Source organism: Bos indicus x Bos taurus, chromosome 13 (genome assembly GCF_003369695.1).
Source record: "Bos indicus x Bos taurus breed Angus x Brahman F1 hybrid chromosome 13, Bos_hybrid_MaternalHap_v2.0, whole genome shotgun sequence".
In the NCBI taxonomy this organism is placed as follows: Eukaryota; Metazoa; Chordata; class Mammalia; order Artiodactyla; family Bovidae; genus Bos; species Bos indicus x Bos taurus.
In genome coordinates, this window is record NC_040088.1 from 9,642 (window position 1) to 28,777 (window position 19,136).

Consider the following 19,136-nt stretch of genomic DNA (forward strand, 5'->3'; position numbering starts at 1 on the left):
TTATACTTTAATAAAACTTTATTACACAAAAGCTCTGAGCGATCAAGCCTCGTCTCTGGCCCTGGATTGAATTCTTCTCCTCCGGGGGCCAAGAATCCCGGTGTATTCACGTGATTCAACAACCTTTCATGAGGATCCACCAACTTTTAAATTCATGGAAAAGTGATGAAGTCTTAATTTTTTCTCATTAAATTATATATTACTTATAAAACAAGTGAAAAGCAATTATATATAGAAAATATCCTAAGAAAGCATTTTCAACTCTTACAAAGATACCTCCAAATTAACATGTGCTTATCCAAATGTATTTATGAGTTATCTGATGACTACACTTAGCACAATTTTACATACACTGTGACTAACAGTAATAGGTCAGGGTTAGTATGTTTGCATATGTAGATAAAGGAGGCTTAGTCCTGAGAGTCCATTCACGGGGTAAACCATCACTGTGTTAGACTGGACCTCTTAGTATATTTAAGTGTTGCCTGTATACAGTCTATTTTAAACAGGGTTATTTATATGCCTGGACATTTATAACAGGAAGTGGCATACACAGAATTATGTACTGCAGGTTCACTGCCTCAAGTTTGCCTTGACGATTGCTTTGTTGACCGCCTCTTTCACATCTTCGTTCCTCAAACTGTAGATCATGGGATTCAGCATGGGAATCACTGTGGGGTAAAACACGGCCACCATCTTTCCCTGCTCCACAGACTCTTCAGTGGGCCTCCTGAGATACATGAAGAGGAGAGCCCCATAAAACATGGTAACAGCTGTCAGGTGGGACCCACACGTGGAGAATGCCTTCTTCCTGCCATTGGCAGAGCACATGTGCAGCACAGCCACTATGATGAGGGTATAGGAAACAAGAACCACTGAGAGGGAATATGTGAAATTAATCCCAGCAATAACAATTATGCTGCAGTCTTTAATGTGAACCCCTCCACAGGCAATCTTGATAAGAGGAGGGTCAGCACAATAGAAGTGGTTGATTTCAAAGTTTCCACAGAAGTACAGGCCATATGTCCACAGTGTGCAGATTAGGCTAACAGAGAACCCATAGATGTATGTCACAGAGACAAGACAAGCACAGACAGTCCTGGACATTTTACTGCCATAAAGCAGAGGGCTGCAGATGGCCATGTAGCGATCAAAGGCCATCACAGCCAAGATATATACTTCCATGTGGACAAGGGCTATGAAGAAGTAACACTGCACCAAACACCCCACATAGGAAACGGTTTTTGTTTGATAGTAAGTTTTCCAGCATCTTCAGAGTGACATTGGAAGAGAACCACACATCCACAAAAGACAAATGACTCAAGAAAAAGTACATGGAGCTCTGAAGCTGGAGGCTGATCAAAATAATCATACCAATGTTCCCTATCAGAGTGATCATGTAAACTACTAGAAACACCACAATAAAGAGACCTTGAAGCTCATGATGACTGGTCAACCCCAGAAGAACAAATTCTGTCACATCTGTGAAATTTGGCGTTGCCTTCACTTAGACCCAGTCTGCAGTGCCTATGGACAAATTAAAAGAAACAAACTGATTTATTTTATTCTTGAAAATTGAGTCATGTTTATCAGTATTCTAGTTCAAATAATATAAAAATCAACGTAGACTTTGCACAAAGTTTAATATAAGAGTATATAATCATTTATTTCCTTTAATAGGCCTTATATGTAATTATTACAATATTTATTAGTTTCTTAACTCTAAAACAGACAATTACATTCACATACTACTAGTATTAGACACTTATTTTTGCTAAATTATTTCAATGATGCTAACATCATAGAGTGCTAATAGAAGTAAAGCTAGACTGAGAGTCATCAGAGAATGACCAAATCCATTTAAACATATTATCTAATAGGAAATGACTTGAGACTCATAAATGTAAATATTCAATAAGGTCAGACAACCACTTTGTGCTGAACAGGGAAGTAATAAGAGTGAATCATTGAAACGCCATTGAATATTATTTTTGTGTATGATGGTTGCCTGTCATTGTCTATATTAATACAAATGCACATGTAATATTAACTTACTCATTTCCCTATGACTTGGAAGATAGCCTTTTTAAAAAATGTATTTGTTTGTGTATTTTTGGCTGCGCTTGGGCTCCTCTTGGTTGGGGTGTGTGGGCTTCTCACTGCAGTGGCTTCTCCTGTTGTGGCGCACTGACTCTAGGTGAGCAGGCTTAAATAGTTGTGGCTCACAGGTTCTAGAGCGCAGGCTCAGTAATTGTGGCTCTCAGGCTTAGTTGCTCCATGGCATGTGGAATCTTCCTCCAACCAGGGATCAAACTTATGTCCCCTACATTGGTAGGCATATTCTTATCCACTGAGCCACCAGGGAAGTTCAGAAGATATCTTCTTATATACGCAATTTTACAGGATGATTGTCTTAAACCTTGGTCTTACAATCTAGTCATTGACATAATTTTATACACTATGCCAGCATATGATATAAAAAGCTTTCAACTTATGAAAATCCTAGTCATGTTTTATTTTATTTAGCTATATATTTCACTTGCTTGATTACTGCTGCTTGCAGGATGAGGTAAGAGGTATTTAACAACACAGACTGTATCAGTTTAACAGTTATCTCAGAAAAGTAAACCGCAAGTGGTTCCATCACCATATCAAAATTATATCAATAGATAAATTCTATATACATATAAAATTCAGGAGCCATGCTTTTAAAATTATTGTCTTATTTAAGATTCTACTGCTTTTCAGCAACAATCCATTATATGTCTAATTATTTTCAAATTCAATGTCATTACAATTAAAATGTCCACAAGTAATGTTTTCTCTGTTTAATACACTTCCCCAGATAAGTCTTCTGAGAAGTAAACTGCTCTGAGTATTTAGGGATGCATCTGTAGGATTAACATCATCTTGGGAATTTAAGATCCCCATAATAACATTGCTTGAAGGGAATATTATGACATAAAATGGTCTGTAGTTATAATTGCTTATAATAATTCATTTACAAACATCAAAACCAATGTTATGTCAAATATATTTTATTATTTATTATATCTAGAAGTAGTCTAAGTTTGGCAATATGAAATTGAACAAGCTACACAAGATTTTGGTTTGCATCATAATTGATTCTTTTTGAAAAGGAGTGAATGAAAAATACAGAAATGAGACAATTTATGGAATGGAACTACTGTGAGATGAAAACAGAGCATGCTGATAAACACAGAAATAAGAAGAGGCAGGCTGCACACAGACTGGTCAAAGATCTCTTTGAGGATGTGACTTTTCAGTTATGGGCAACTAGCCAGTTATGTAAAAATATTGAGGAAAAAGAAAATGAAAATACAAAAAGTTAGAAGAGGAACTATTTTTAAAAATTTATAAACTCTATGATTGTATCATGGCTCCTTCCAACTAGTAGCAACTCACAATTTGGAAGTTGATTAATCTCTGTAAACAATTTTCCTACCCCTGAAATTATTCATATAGGAATTAAATACACCATAGAGAAAATGATTTGGGCACATAACATAGTCACTGATATTTCAATTCTGGTCTGAGTTCACCTGTACCCTATATTTTCATGATCATAGATCTGGTTTCTAAGTGTGGATAAACTAAGCCAGATGACAGTTACTGATTTTGACTGGGAGATAGAGCTAAGACCAAGAATTTTCATATATAAAAACTCTTACCTCTGCTTGGTGAACCCATAATTACCTAATTAACAGAGTTTGATATGGATTATTGGTACAACTAATTATAAGAGGATGAGATCGTTAGATAGCACCACCAACTCAGACATAAGTCTGAGCAAACTCTATAGTGAAGGACAGAGGAGCCTGGCATGCTGTAGTCCATGGAGTCTCAAATAACCAAATATGACTTAGTGACAGAACAACAACAGCAAATAAGTATAAAATATACAAAAAATCATCAAGGCACCTAAGAAACATAAAGTAATACTACTTCTCCAATTTCCCTTCCTGTGTGATAATATGTGGGTTTTCTCCCACTGTTCATAATCATTAGCTCTGTGATAGAGTTTGTCTCATTCATTTTAGAACACTTCAAACTGACTACATTAGTTATGTATTGTAGACATTCAGGGATAGTCACACATGATTTTTAAGCATCCTGATCTCCAGATCAGCTTCATAGAATGCATTACTGTGTCCATAACTAATAAAATCTCTATTTAAAAAAATTGTTCTAGTGGCAGCAGTCTCAGTTTTAAGGTGAGATAACAGCTACCTTTTGCTGACTCCTTACACGATCTTTTATAAACAAAGGTCCCATGAGAGAGGTTCTAATTAGCATATCTTTCTGAAAAATGAGAAAACTGAAGCACTGACAGACCTGAGGCTCTCCTTGGATCAGACATCTGCAAATTGGCCAGACGGAAATGCAAACCAATTAACTGAACTCTAGGGGTACACTCAATAACTTTATATCACTACTGCCTCTTTGATAACTTTTTCTAATATTCTACTTCTCTACATTTAAAATGCAGTTTGATTGTCATCCAAAAAAGGGGAAAAGTTACCCTTTTGATAATTCATGCTTGATGAACCGGAAGAGCTTGACGTGGCTACAGAGCCTGAAAACAGAGTTCTTGGACCACCATTGGTCCTCCATGCCTCTCAAGGTTCAGTTCAGTTCAGTCGCTCAGTCGTGTCCGACTCTTTACGACCCCATGAATCGCATCACGCCAGGCCTCCCTGTCCATCACCAACTCCCGGAGTTCACTCAGACTCACGTCCATCGAGTCAGTGATGCCATCCAGCCATCTCATCCTCTGTCGTCCCCTTCTCCTCCTGCCCTCAATCCCTCCCAGCATCAGTCTTTTCCAATGAGTCAACTCTTCGCATGAGGTGGCCAAAGTACTGGAGTTTCAGCTTTAGCATCATTCCTTCCAAAGAAATCCCAGGGCTGATCTCCTTCAGAATGGACTGGTTGGATCTCCTTGCAGTCCAAGGGACTCTCAAGAGTCTTCTCCAACACCACAGTTCATAAGCATCAATTCTTCGGTGCTCAGCTTTCTTCACAGTCCAACTCTCACATCCATACATGACCACTGGAAAAACCGTAGCCTTGACTAGATGGACCTTTGTGGGTAAAGTAATGTCTTTGCTTTTGAATATGCTATCTAGGTTGGTCATAACTTTCCTTCCAAGGAGTAAGCATCTTTTAATTTCATGGCTGCAGTCACCATCTGCAGTGATTTTGGAGCCCCCCAAAATAAAGTCTGACACTGTTTCCACCGTTTCCCCATCTATTTCCCATGAAGCAATGGGACCAGATGCCATGATCTTCATCTTCTGAATGTTGAGCTTTAAGCCACCTTTTTCACTCTCCACTTTCACTTTCATCAAGAGGCTTTTTAGTTCTTCTTCACTTTCTGCCATAAGGATAGTGTGATCCCATAATTCTAGGGCCAGATGACTGAAGTAACTTCTCATAGAGAGCCACTTTATTAGATAACTGTGCATCATCTTTTAAAGTAATTAAGCATATAGAATGTATAATTTAGAAATTTTTTAAAAATCACTTTCATTAACTTTTCAGCAATTTTACACACACACATGATACAGCAAAGGTATAATTATTTCTTCAATATAGTGAAAAACAGGGAAGCATGGCATGCTACAGTCCATGGGATGGCAAAGAGTAGGACACAACTTAGTGACTGAACTGGGAATAACAATCATATCCACTGACACAATACTTTCAATTCCATTCAGATACATTTTAAAACACAATGTGAAAATCACTGGTCTTTGTAGAGAAGACATAAAAGGCAAAACCTAAAGAACAAAAATTCTTGTAAGTCTCCATTGTAGCAAGATATTCTTATGAATTTTTATATCAACTATTAATATAAATAGTAATATTTCCCAAGTATATAATTCCAGACAATAAAACACTGTGATAACAAATAGGTCTACAAGTAAGGTCTTAGTCTCTTCTTCAAAAAAGGGCTAAAAACTAAAGATGTGACTGCATTAATCTCTATTACAAAGAGTATAAAATTTGCAGACCTACCTTCAGCAGCAACAATGATAATTCCTCACTATTTATAATAGAATCTTGAACACTGTACACATTGAGAGCATCTCCCCAAGGAACTATCCAGATAATCATGAAACACATTATAATTAAAATTATAGAAACATCTCAGGAATAAGGGAAGTTAAGGAGGGTTAATCAGAAGAATGTCTTCTGATAACATTATGTGACCAGTATCCTTAATATCATGGGTATAATCTCTCCCATCTTCACATGGTATAATATCTGCCTCAGGAAAGCACCTTGCACCTCAGGAAAACATTCTTGGATTGCATTATACAATGTCATTCAGTCACTTTCTTTTCTATTGTACTTTAGTTCTAATAAGCATTGTTTTTCAGGCCAAACACAGCAATGCACACCCTATGCATCTCATGGCTGTTGAAGAGATCCCAGGTGCCTCAAAAGTACAGATCACATAGAAACATCTAGGGAGAATGAGTACAAGTAGAGGTCATTAGTGGAGAAGTTGATTGTAGTAGAACAATTTATCAGTGAACTTAGGCTCTTTTTGGAGTCAGTAGAGCATCAACTTCAACGTCAGTTAGAATGGAAATAAAATCTTAACTGTGCACCATAATTAACTGCCTGTCTTTGAAAAAGTAAGGATTCTCAGTTTCAAAGTTCATCTGTAGAAAAAGGAAACTGCTGTCTCACAGTGAGGTATGCGGATTGCAGACAACATTGGGAAATTCTTAGCACAACATCTGTCTCTGATGAGGCCGTCAAAAAATTGAAATGAGCTGTGAATTTTCACCTATTAACAGTTCACAAGATCTCGCCACCTATTTGTGATTGTGATCAGTATTATTTCTGTGTTGAAGGGTAAAATATTTTAAAAAAAAAACCTAAGTCAAATAATTCTGAGGTTCAGTTTCTCCACAAAATATGGATAGTAGGGGCTTTCCTGGTGGCTCAGACTGAAAAGAGTCTGCCTGTAATGCAGGAGACCCAGTTTTGATCCCTGAGTCCTGAAGATCCTCTGGAAAAAGGAATGGTTATCCACTCCAGTATTTTTGGTGCTTCTCTGGTGGCTCAGACATTAAAGATAGCTAGCAGATTAAAGAATCTGAGTGGAAACCAAGATTGTTCATAAACTCCCATTTGTACTACCTCAATTTTGCTGGAAAATCATGGACAGAATAATACTCAGGCAAAGTTTTCCTTTTCAGTGCCCAAGGATCCCAGACTCCTTAGTTCCTTCTCACCTTTTATGGAGAAGCTACATAAGGCAAACTCAACAGCACCAGATTATTATAACTTAACCTGCACTCCCTCAAGAAAAAGGGAATTTAAAACAAGAAAGCATTGTATATGTGAGTGTGTCTGTATGTGTGTGTGTGTGTGTTAAACAGGGAGAGAGCAAGGAAAAGAGTCAAGGTTAAATACAATTTATACTAGAGATGCTTAACTATAAAAAAATTGATATATAAATAAATGTATGAATAAGATCCATTTTTTAAAGTGCTTTACAGAACTATCCTGAATTTTCTGCAAATAGCAAAATTGCTTTAAATTCTCCAAAAGAATCAAGATTTGGGGAGATTACGAGCCAGAAGTGATCTTGGAGGTCAGATACTTCATCCTAAAAATTAACTGGATGAATGACACAAAATGAGTGGTTCAAGGTCACCCACAAATTATTTTGAAAATTGGAAACTAAAACCAGGAACATGACCTAACCAAGAACCTTGACATCATCATTCTTCATGCAACACTGAAACAAATCTCCACTTGCAAAATTCACTTGCTAAATTTAGACTTAAATTGGAGAAAGTAGGGACAACCACTAGACCATTCAGCTATGACCTAAGTCAAATCCCTTACAATCATACAGGGGAAGCAACAAATAGATTCAAGGGGTTAGATCTGATAGACAGAGTGCCTAAAGAAATATGCACGGGGGTTCATGACATTGTACAGAAGGCAGGGATCAAGATGATACCCAAGAAAAAGAAGTGCAAACACACAAAATGGTTGTTTGAGAAGGCCTCACAAATAGCTGAGAAAAGAAGAGAAGTGAAAAATCAAAGGAGAAAAGGAAAGATATACCCATTCAAATGCAGAGTTCCATACAATAGCAAGGAGAGATAAGAAAACCTTCCTCCACGATCAGAAAAAAAAGCCTTCCTTGGCAAAGAAATAGAGGAAAAAATAGAATGGGAAAGACTAGAGATCACTTCAAGAAAATTAGAGATACCAAGAAAACATTTCATGCAAAGAGGAGCACAATAAAGGACAGAAGTGGTATGGATCTAACAGAAGCAGAAGATATTGAGAAGAGGTGGCAAGAATACACAGAAGAGCTGTACAAAAAAGATCTTCATAACCTAGATAGCCACGATGGTGTGATCACGCACCTAGAGCCAGACATCCTGGAAGGCGAAGTGGGCGAAGTCGAGTGGGCCTGTGAACAAAGCTAGTGGAGCTGATGGCATTCCAGCGGAGCTATTTCAAACCTTAACAGATGATACTGTGAAAGTGCTGCACTCAGTATGCCAGCAAATTTGGAAAACTCAGCAGTGGCCACGGGACTGGAAAATGTCAGTTTTCATTCCAATCACAAAGAAAGGCAATGCCTAAGAATGCTCACACTACTGCACAATTGCACTCATCTCATATGTGAGTTAAGTAATGCTCAAAATTCTCCAAGCCAGGCTTCAGCAGTACATGAGCCATGAACTTCCAGATGTTCAAGTTGGTTTTAGAAAAGGCAGAGGAACCAGAGATCAAATTGCCAACATCCATTGGAAAAACATTGAAAAAACAAGAGAGTTCCAGAAAAAAAACATCTATTTCTGCTTTAATGACTATGCCAAAGCCTTTGACTGTGTGGATCACAATAAACTGTGGAAAATTCTGAAAGAGATGGGAATACCAGACCACCTGACCTGCCTCTTGAGAAACCTGTATACAGGTCAGAAAGCAACAGTTAGAACAACAGTCTGGTTACAAATCAGGAAAGGAGTCTGTATCTTGTCACCCTGCTTATTTAACTTATGTGCAGAGTACATCATGAGAAACACTGGGCTGGATGAAGCACAGGCTGGAATCAAGACTGCTGGGAGGAATATCAACATCCTCAGATATGCAAATGATACCACCCTCATGGCAGAAAGTGAAGAAGAACTCAAGAGCCTCTTGATGAAAGTGAAAGAGAGTGAGAAGGTTGGCTTAAAGCTCAACATTCAGAAAACTAAGGTCATGTCATCTGGTCCCATCACTTCATAGCAAAAAGAGGGGGAAACAGTAGAAACAGTGATAGACTTTATTTTGGGGGCTCAAGAATCACTGCAGATGGTGACTGCAGCCATGAAATTAAAAGATACTTACCCTTTGGAAGGAAAGTTATTACCAACCTAGACAGCATATTAAAAAGCAGAGACATTACTTTTCCAGCAAAGGTCCATCTAGTCAAGGCTATCATTTTTCCAGTAGTTATGTATGGATGTGAGAGTTGGACTTTAAAGAAAGATGAGCACTGAAGAATTGTTCCTTTTTAACTGCGGTGTTGGAGAAGACTCTTGAGAGTCCCTTGGACAGAAAGGAGATCCAACCAGTCCATCCTAAAGGAAATCAATCCTGAATATTCATTGGAAGGGCTAATGTTGAAGCTGAAACTCCAATACTTTGGCCACCTGATGCGAAGAACTGACTCATTTGAAAAGACCCTGATGCTGGGAAAGATTGAAGGTGGGAGGAGAAGGGGATGACAGAGGATGAAATGGTTGGATGGCATCACCAACTCAGTGGACATGAGTTTGAGTAAACTCCAGGAATTGGTGATGAACACAGAGGCCTGATGTGCTGCAGTCCATAGGTTGCAAAGTGTCAGCCACAACTGAATGGCTGAACTGAACTGAGTAGAATTCACTGGTAAAAACATGGGCTATGGAGTCAACTTGTTGAATTCCCATTCTGGCTTTAACAATTTTGATCCATGCACTCTGGACAATGTTTCTTAATATTTCTGGGCTTCATCATTTTTTTTTTTTTTTGGTCAAAATGGATTCCTTATATGGGCAGGTTTATTTTGAGGGTTAGGCAACAGAAAATATGCACTATTGACCATACTGTTCTCCATACATGTCTGTATGTGTTTGTGTGCATGCTCAGTCATTTCTGACACTTTGTATATCCATGGACTGGGTAGTCATCAATAAATGGTAGCTATTAGTCATTAAGTAAAGATTCATAGAGAATAGCATTCAATATATTCCTTATCATCCACTTAAATGACTCAATGAATTATATAAGTAATAGTACCTAAAATAGTAAATATCCACACTTTTCTGGTCATTAGTTTTTCCTTTTTCTTTCTTGTCATTTATGAATCATAAGTCTAGTTTTGGCACATGATTGCCCAAATAAGCAGAGTTTTGATGGTTATAAATACATGTATAATACAGAAGTCTACATACCTTTGAAGGAAGAGCCATTTTAGAAAGAGCGTCAATGTCATGGCTCTTCTGCTGAATAATGCAGGCAGGATTTATATTACTTGTAGATTGATGCCATTTCCTTAAGAGATTATACATATAGGTGAGTATTAAGTAATTGCTTTATTAGCTTGTATTTTGCAGTAAATGAGTTCTCTGGAGAAATAACAATTGGGTACAATGCAGATTTGCCATGGTGCCCAACTGGTTTCTAGTGCTTTTCTTTTTTAGATTCTGTGTCAATATTTTCCTTCATACATTGGGAAGTCTACATCATAATACTGATGTCTGCCATCGATACTCGTGCCATAGTCTGTTACACATAATATTTGTTTAATCCAATTTAACACTATTTCTTCCACACAATTATCATAACTTTGTGCTACAACCTATTACCATCTCACTTTGGGTTATGGGTTGAAAAGTTTATTTAATATCTATATATCAAAATCTTGACTCCCAGTACTTCTGAATATGACTGAATTTGTAGATATAGTTTTTAAAGAGGAAATTAAATTGTAATCGGTTCAAATAGTGCATCCTAACCCAAGATGACTGGTATCTTTTTTAAGAAAGGAGATTAGAATACAAGAATACACACAGGAAAGACTGTGAGAGACACAGGAGGTGATGGCTGTCTATAAGCCAGACAGAAGCTTCAGAATGAAACCAACCCTACTAACATTTTGATCTTGAATTACTATCCTCCAAACTGCAAGGAAATCAGTCTCTTTTGTTTAAGCCACCCCAGTCTGTGGTACTTAGTTATAGCAGCCCTCGCAAACTAATACGTTCTGCCTTCAGTAGACAAAGAGACTGCTTTCATATTCAAAGGAAGTTTCGCTTCTTTGAAGAGTAGTATCATTTTTAATATATTTCAAATGTTTACAGTACGCATTCAAAATGTGCACAAAACATAAGTTTATAATTTATTGAATTTTTTCAATGTAAAAATGCGTTTATGACCAAACTTCTAAACCAAGTAGAAGACCAACACTACATCAGACAAACATCTTTCTGAGTCAGTATTCCTGACTCAGTATTCCTGACTCAGTATTCCTCAAGTATTCCTCAAGTTAGATGAGTTTTATTTTTAGCACTCTACATAGTTTGTGTCTTTTTCTGAATTTTACACAAGTGAAATCAAACAGAACACATTCTTTGATGCATAGTCTTCTGGTGAAAACTCTGTTGATATCTGAACATTATGTTGATGATTGTTTTACCTTGTTTGGACTGCTATAGTAATTATAACATAAGCATTTATTTATCACTGTTCTGAAAGCTGGAAGTCTAAGATTAGATTGGGTTCTGATGAGAGCATTCTTCCTGGTTTGTAGATGGCTGTATTTTTGCTGTGCCCACACCTCACATGGGGCAAGGGAGTGCCCTGGGCTCTTTTATGAGGGCACTAATCAAGTTCATGGGCTTTCCTAGTAGCTCAGAAAGTAAAGAATATTCCTGAAATGCAGGAGTCCTGAGTTTGATCCTTGTGTAGGGAATGTTCCCTGGATCAGGAAATGGCAACCCACTCCAGTATTCTTGCCTGGAGAACCACATGGACAGAGGAGCCTGGCGGGTTACAGTCCATGGGGTCACAGAGTTGGACACGACTAAGCATGAGCAGGCACTAATTCAGTTCATGAGGGCAAAGCAAAGCCTTCATGACCTAATGACTTCCCTAAAGCCCCCACATTCTAAATAGCAATGGTTCTTTTATTACCGTAAGTGTAGAGATCAAGTTGACAACATTCACTGAATCATGGAGAAAGCAAAGGTGTTCCAAAAAAACATCTACTTCTGGATTGTACTCCAACTATACCAAAAAATCTGGAACAAACAACCTCATTTAAAATGTATAAATCTGAACACCTGGCCAAAGAAAATATACAGATAGTAAATCAGCATATCAAAAATACTCAAAATCATATATCATAAGGAAATTACAAACTAAAACAACTGTGAAGCAGCACTGCACACCTATTAGATCCAAGAAACTCAAAAAAGGGGGGTGGGGGGCAGGGTTTCTCTGGTGGCTCAGTGGTAAAGAATCTGCCTGACAATGCAAGACACTCAAGTTTGATACGTTACGCAGGAAGATCCCACATGCCACAGAGAAACTTAGCTGAATTTTTCCACAGCTAAACAAGGCTCACCTGTGACCTGAACACTACATGCCTAGTACTTAGTAAACAGCTTTGAAAAAGTGTCCAGACAAAAATTATCACACAATACACAAGAGCTGTACTTCTAATAGCTAAAAACTTTCAAATACCAGGATGTCTTCGGTAGATGACTGTGTAAACAAATTGGGATACATCCAAAGTGAAGGGGAGCAAATGCTACCCCAAAATATACCCCTTCAGCATGAGAATTAGTTGGACTTATTAACTTTTTTTTTTTAAGAGGACACATGATCATCTCTGAAACCCAAGTTCAAGACGGCTCTTCTGAGTCACATTTACAAGAGAAATCTCATTTCAAAGGAATTATCTGTATATATCAGATAGAAGGATGACAGTCTTGTGAAACTCTTTTTTTTATAAATAAGGAAAGCTAAGATGTAAATCTGTACAACAACCATACCCTTCCTTTCCTTTAGTTTTATTTTTTAATATTTATTTGTTTTTTTATTTGGCTGCGCCAGGTGGACCTTCGTTGAGGCAAGCCAGATATTTAGCTACAGCATGCAAACTCTTCGCTGTGGCATGGGAGATCTAGCTCTCGGATCAGGGATGGAACCTGGGCCTCCTTCTTAAGGAGTGTCCAGTCTTAGCCACTGGACCACCAGGAAGCCCCTGTGTGGTTTTTAGATGAAGACGGTATCTAAGGTGATATCTTGGGCCATTTCAGTCACTGACTCAGTTTCCCGAGTTTCTCCAAAGCATGTACAAGGTGCACATTATTAAACTGGTTTGCAAAACAAGTAAAGGTAGTTCATACTACAACACTGTATGCTTACAAATATGTAAATGGTAAATGGCATGTTATTTATTTTTAATTACTATGGGAAAAAGAATGTAGTATTGGTACATGTTACAAAATGAATAAACATTAAAACATCTTTAGTGAAAAAATCCACATAGAAAAGGCCACCCAGATCCCATATTCACCATGTCTGCTTTACATCCACCAAGTTTGTCCAAATGTTTGAAAATCTCAGTGACAGTCTAAAAAAATATTGGATGACAATGGGAAAAAAGATATTTTCATACACTTGGACAATTGCTGAAAGTGGAAATAGGGCTGTGGATTACATTATAATGTAGAAACTATATGATTTCCTGATTTTGGAGATTATGTGCTGGTTCCACAGGAGAATGCGCCCATTTTGGATAAAACGCATGGAGTATTTTAGGTGATGTGGCAAATGTGAGTATTTTTTTTTTACCATTACTAAGAGTTTCCTGCACATTTTAAGTTACTGAAACATAAATAATTTTTAAAAACAACCATGTCAATACCACAAAAGAAAATCCGATCAGACAGGCTTGAAACTTTCTTATAGAGGCCAAGACTTACCCAGATGAAGTTCAACGGAAGTTGTGATGCTCATTGCCCTTGAAGGAGTCCACATGGAATTTACAAATAAAATTTCCCACATAACTTCACAAAAAGTTGTTAGAATACATTCAGTGAAGTTGAATAATTTGGGATCAATTTACAATCATATAAAATAGTACAATTTACAATCTAAATCAATATACAAAAATCAGTTGTGTTTCTATACACTAAAAATAATCAGAAACAAAAATTAAGAAAAAACTTAACCAAGGACATAAAAGTAGTAGGAAAACTAGAAAGCACTGATAAAGAAATCAAAGAAAACACAAATAAACATAAAAATATTCCATGCTCATGCACCGGAAGAACTAGTTATTAAATTGTCCATTCCAACCAAAGCCATCAGCAAATGCACTGCAATAAAACTATAATATCAAATGGCATTTTTCATAGAAATAGAAATATTCCTAATAATATTCTGCAACAACTAAGGTCCCTGAACAGCCAAAAGACTCTAAGAAAGAAGAAGGAACCTGGAGGCATCTTCCTCTCTGTCTTCAAACTACATCACGGAGCTGTAATAACCACAACACTGAGGAACTGGCACAAACACAGGCATAGGGACTAGAGGAAAGAATAGAGAGCCCAGGAATAAAGCCATATGTATGTGGACAGTTCATGAAAATCAAGCCAAGAACATGCAAAGAGGAAAGGACAGTCCTTTCAAGAAACAGTGACAGGAAAACTGGCCACCTACACCAAAGAACATCACTCGCCATCCTCTAGATCATACAGAAATCTAACTAAAAACCCACCATTTTGCACATGGAGCTCTTTCCCCCCTGAGTCCTCTGAGATGGACCTCCAGTCAGCCCTCAGCTGGACACAGGAAACGTCTACTTCGTCCTCATTTTTCCCTCTTGCAGCGCCTCCTTGCAGGTGGGCACTGAGGCAACCCTGCTCCTCTCAGCCTGGACGCAGCCCCATTATCCAGAAGCCCAAGCCCTGACAGTCCTGAGGAGACAAAGCTCCCCCCAGGTGGTCACCTAGCAGAGTCTGAAGGCTAACTGTCCTGTGCCCACGGGCCAGAGGGGGGTTTGGCGTCCCCTGCGGGCCGCCAGAGAAGAGCTGGCAGCACCACGCTCACAGACCCCAGAGGGCTCACCCAGAACCAGCTTTGCTGTGAGCACTCAGACTGGAAACCCAAACTTAAATGGAGCCAAAAATCTCCATGACCCTGTTCAACACACAAACCAGAAACTAATCCAACGCCCATAAAACCTGAGACTGTGAGCCACATGGCAGAGCAGTTCTCTCAGCTTCCCTCACCCTCCTGTCCTCCACCCAGGCAGCCCTTCCCAATAAAACCTCTTGCTTTGACAGCACATGTCTCCTCAGATAATTCATTTCCAAGTATCAGACAAGAGCCCGCTCTCAGGCCATGGAAGGGGTTTCCCCTTCCTGCATCAAAACCACAAACCAGGAGAAAATATCTTTCAAATGTGTATCTGTGCAGAAGGAAATGGCACCCACTCCAGTATTCTTGTCTGGGAAATCCCATGGACAGAGGAGCCTGGAGGGCTACAGTCCAAAAGCATGGCATTTTTGAAGAGAGGAAACAGTCCCAGGAAAGTTGAGGCACTCACCAAAGGCCCCAAAGCTTTCGATGGCACAGCCAGAACTGTGGCTGAGCACTCCCAGCTCCCAAGCCTCTTGATACTGGCCTCTCTCACCAGATACGGGTGTGGCAAATTAGAATCTAAAACATGGCTGAGGACTTCCCTGGTGGCTGAGTATTAAAGAATCTTCATGCCAATACAGGAGACGCAGGTTGGATCCCTGTCCATGCTGTGGAGCAGCTAAGCCCATGCACCTCAACCACTGAGCCTGTGTTCTAGATCCCGGAAGCTGCAACTACTGAGCCCATGAGCCCCAGAGCCTGTGTCCCACAACAACAGGAGCCACCAGTGAGAAGCCCACACACCACAACTAGCATAGCCCCTGCTCGCCATAACTAGACAGAAGCCCACACAATGAAGACCCACCACAGCCAAATATTAATAAATAAATTTTTAAAAAACGCATATAGGATACAAAATTTGTACTCAAATTATACCAAGAACTCTAGACCAAACAAACCCATTAATAATTGGGTAAAGACTGAAACAGAAACCTGGCCACAAAGGGTACACTGACAGTAAACAACCATAAAAAACATACTCAAGATCCTGGTGGGATGCGTGCACAGCCACTTTTGGAAGACAGTCTGACAGTTTTTTCCAAAGCTAAAAGATTCATCTAGGATGCAATACTACACCTCTTGTATTTAGACAACAGCTTTGAAAAACTGTTCAAACAAAAACTAGCATAAAATAATGCACAGTAGCTCTATTCTGGGTTAAAATTTGGTTAAAAACTGAAAGACATCAGAATGTTCTTCTGTAAATGAATTAATAAGCAAATTAGGGCACATGTACATCAAGGGGAGCAGAATATGCCACCCCAAGTTGTGTCTTTTTGACATCAGGATCATTCTGGACTGACATTTAAAAAACAGCAGATCCAGGAGAATGTTTGAAAATGCCCTTTTAGGAATTAAATTTATATTTATTAGGGAAATCTCCACTTGTAAGGCTGTCTTCACCTGTGTACCAGAAATGGAAGGATAACGAAGTCTTAAGAGAAGGTAGTCCATGGAGATGGCCTGGATGTAAACTGCATAATATCCAGACCCCTGTTTACTGTGCTTTGCCTCCAAACCTCCCAAATCATTCCACCGTGCCCCCACCCAATGTCTTTCTTTTGTTCTTAGCTAAAGATAGCACATAAGTTACAGGCTTGGGCCATTTCAGGTTTTCCTAGGTACCTTACAAGCATATAGGGGGTATGCATGGAAATAAGCTTCTGTTTTCCTCCAGTTCATCTGCCTTTTGTTGTGGGGGAAAGTCTCAATGAGGAAAACAGAAATATAAAGGGAACATTATTTTTCCCCGAATACACATGCAATGGAATAGTATTTGGAAATATAACGGAATGAACCACCAAATCAAGCAAAAATCATAGACGATTCTTACCTGTATATTGCTAAGTGAAAGAATCCAGCCTACACACTAATGACCCCATTTATACAACATTCTGAAAAAGGCAAAACAGACTTAGAAAAAGATTATGAGGTAGAAGGTTCAATATTCTATCTGATACATTACACATGAAATGGTTGGATGGCATCACCAACTCGATGGACGTGAGTTTGAGTAAGCTCCAGGAGTTGGTGATGGACAGGGAAGCTTGGCGGGCTGCAGTCCATGGTGTCGCAAAGAATCAGACACAACTGAGCGACTGAACTGACATTACAGATGAATATCTACCACTGTGCATTTGTATAAACCCATAGATCTTTGGACCTCAATTAGTAAATCATAATCTATTCAAATTTAGTAATTTAGGATATGAGAGTGTCACAGAATGAAACACAGAATGCAGCAGAGTCTAAATGACTTAGAAACGCATGGAAAAAACTCACTCTTCGTTGATGGCAAGGACGGCATAGGCTGACGAGAGTTGAAGGATCTTAGCGCAAAGAAAGCCAGAACTGGGAAGATAAAGGGGTACAGCAGGGCCCCCACCCCGTTCCAGTCCTCCTGCTTCCCAGCCCGCTCTCTGGGCCTGGAGGAGGGTCCTCTCCGACTGGTCCGGTGTGGACACATGGGCAGCGTCACTGTGCGGTGACAGCCGGGCACACAGGGCCCCTGGGCCACATGCAGCCGCCCAGGGCTTCCAGGAGCCCATGTGCAAGCGCCGGGACAGACATCTGACACACAGACTCACCACCTAAAGTGGAAACACCTGGTTCCTGGGAATCTGGAACTTAGCTTTTTTAAGGCCCTTTCCTTGGCCCTTGCCCTTCTGGGCTGCTGTGTCTCCTCCTGACTCCTCCCCCTGAGACGTGTGCCTCACAGGAGCATCCCCAGGACCTGAGCTACTCAGCAGCTCCCACTGTGGTCCCGCCTCTCAGAGGGGCTGCTCCACCGCCCGTTGTAAACAGGGGAACTCGCTGTGGAAAGGCCCCCAGCGCATCGGTCAGGAGACAGCTGCGCAGGGACGGCCACGCCCATGCCGCCGGGGCTGCCGGGTTCACGGATTCTGTTCTCCTAGTAAGGGCCTCAGAGATCCCCTCAGTCCTTCCGGAAGTGTTCTGGAACGCGAGTGCAGGAAGCTAGCGCACACTTTCTGTATTCCGGTCCTGCAATGCGGCTCAAGCCTTTCCCCTTCACAACCACACTGGCAATGTCTGGAGTCACTTAGATCATTTTTCCATTTCATTGCTCTGATTAACTCCAAGGACCACATGCCTACACACGTCTCTAACTGGATCATGCATGGCCCCAGTTCCAGGCACGGGGGACGCAAAACAGAGTGTCTGTGATACAGCTTCCTGGGGCATCATGTTTATTCCCGGTGCTTTAGAAGGACACCCATTCAGCCTGAACTAACCCCACAACGTCCCAAAGCTGAAGCTCCAATGGGTCCTGAGGAGACCAGACTCCCATCAGCAGCCACAGGCAGCCAGGTGCTCAGGCAGAGCGGGAATGCCACCTGGGGTGGGGGTGGGTCGGGGTCACTCCCTGCCAGCCAATGGGAACTACAGCTTAAGCCTCCCTCACTCGCACAGGCGCAGCTAAGTGGAGACTCCGCCCCTCAGGGCAGTTCTGCTAGGTCCATTAAACTATGGAAATTCAAACTGAAATATTGCCAATATCCAAAACTTCTCCAAAATAGTTAAGGAATAATTAACTTGAAACTGTATAGAATGAAATGTAGTCACCAAATTCACTCAAATTTATTAACAGACATTTAAATTTTGAAACTATCAAAATTGTGGACATAAACACAGAAAATCTACATGACCCTGGGTTTGGCCTATATATCATGAGCTTTGAGTTTTAACACACGAGCTGTCAGTCCACAAAATAAAACTATTGTGGACTTTATAGAAATAAAGATGTCTATTCTGAAAGACCTCATTCAGGAAATCAAAATACAAGCCACAAACTGGGAGAAAATATTTGCAAAATTCATATTTGATACAGGAGTTGGACACAAAATAGACAGAGACCTCTTGAACAA

General features: G+C 39.8%; 1 protein-coding gene across 1 annotated transcript; it reads right to left on the reverse strand.

The window, feature by feature from the left end:
• Positions 1 to 283: 283 nt before the first annotated feature.
• Positions 284 to 18,124, reverse strand: LOC113902852 (olfactory receptor 5M9-like). Its single transcript, XM_027558199.1, is given in 4 exon segments — positions 284 to 1,249; positions 1,251 to 1,506; positions 17,533 to 17,727; positions 18,007 to 18,124. Coding segments are annotated over 4 exon segments (1,245 nt in total). The 3' UTR covers positions 284 to 573.
• Between the last annotated feature and the right edge of the window lie 1,012 nt (positions 18,125 to 19,136).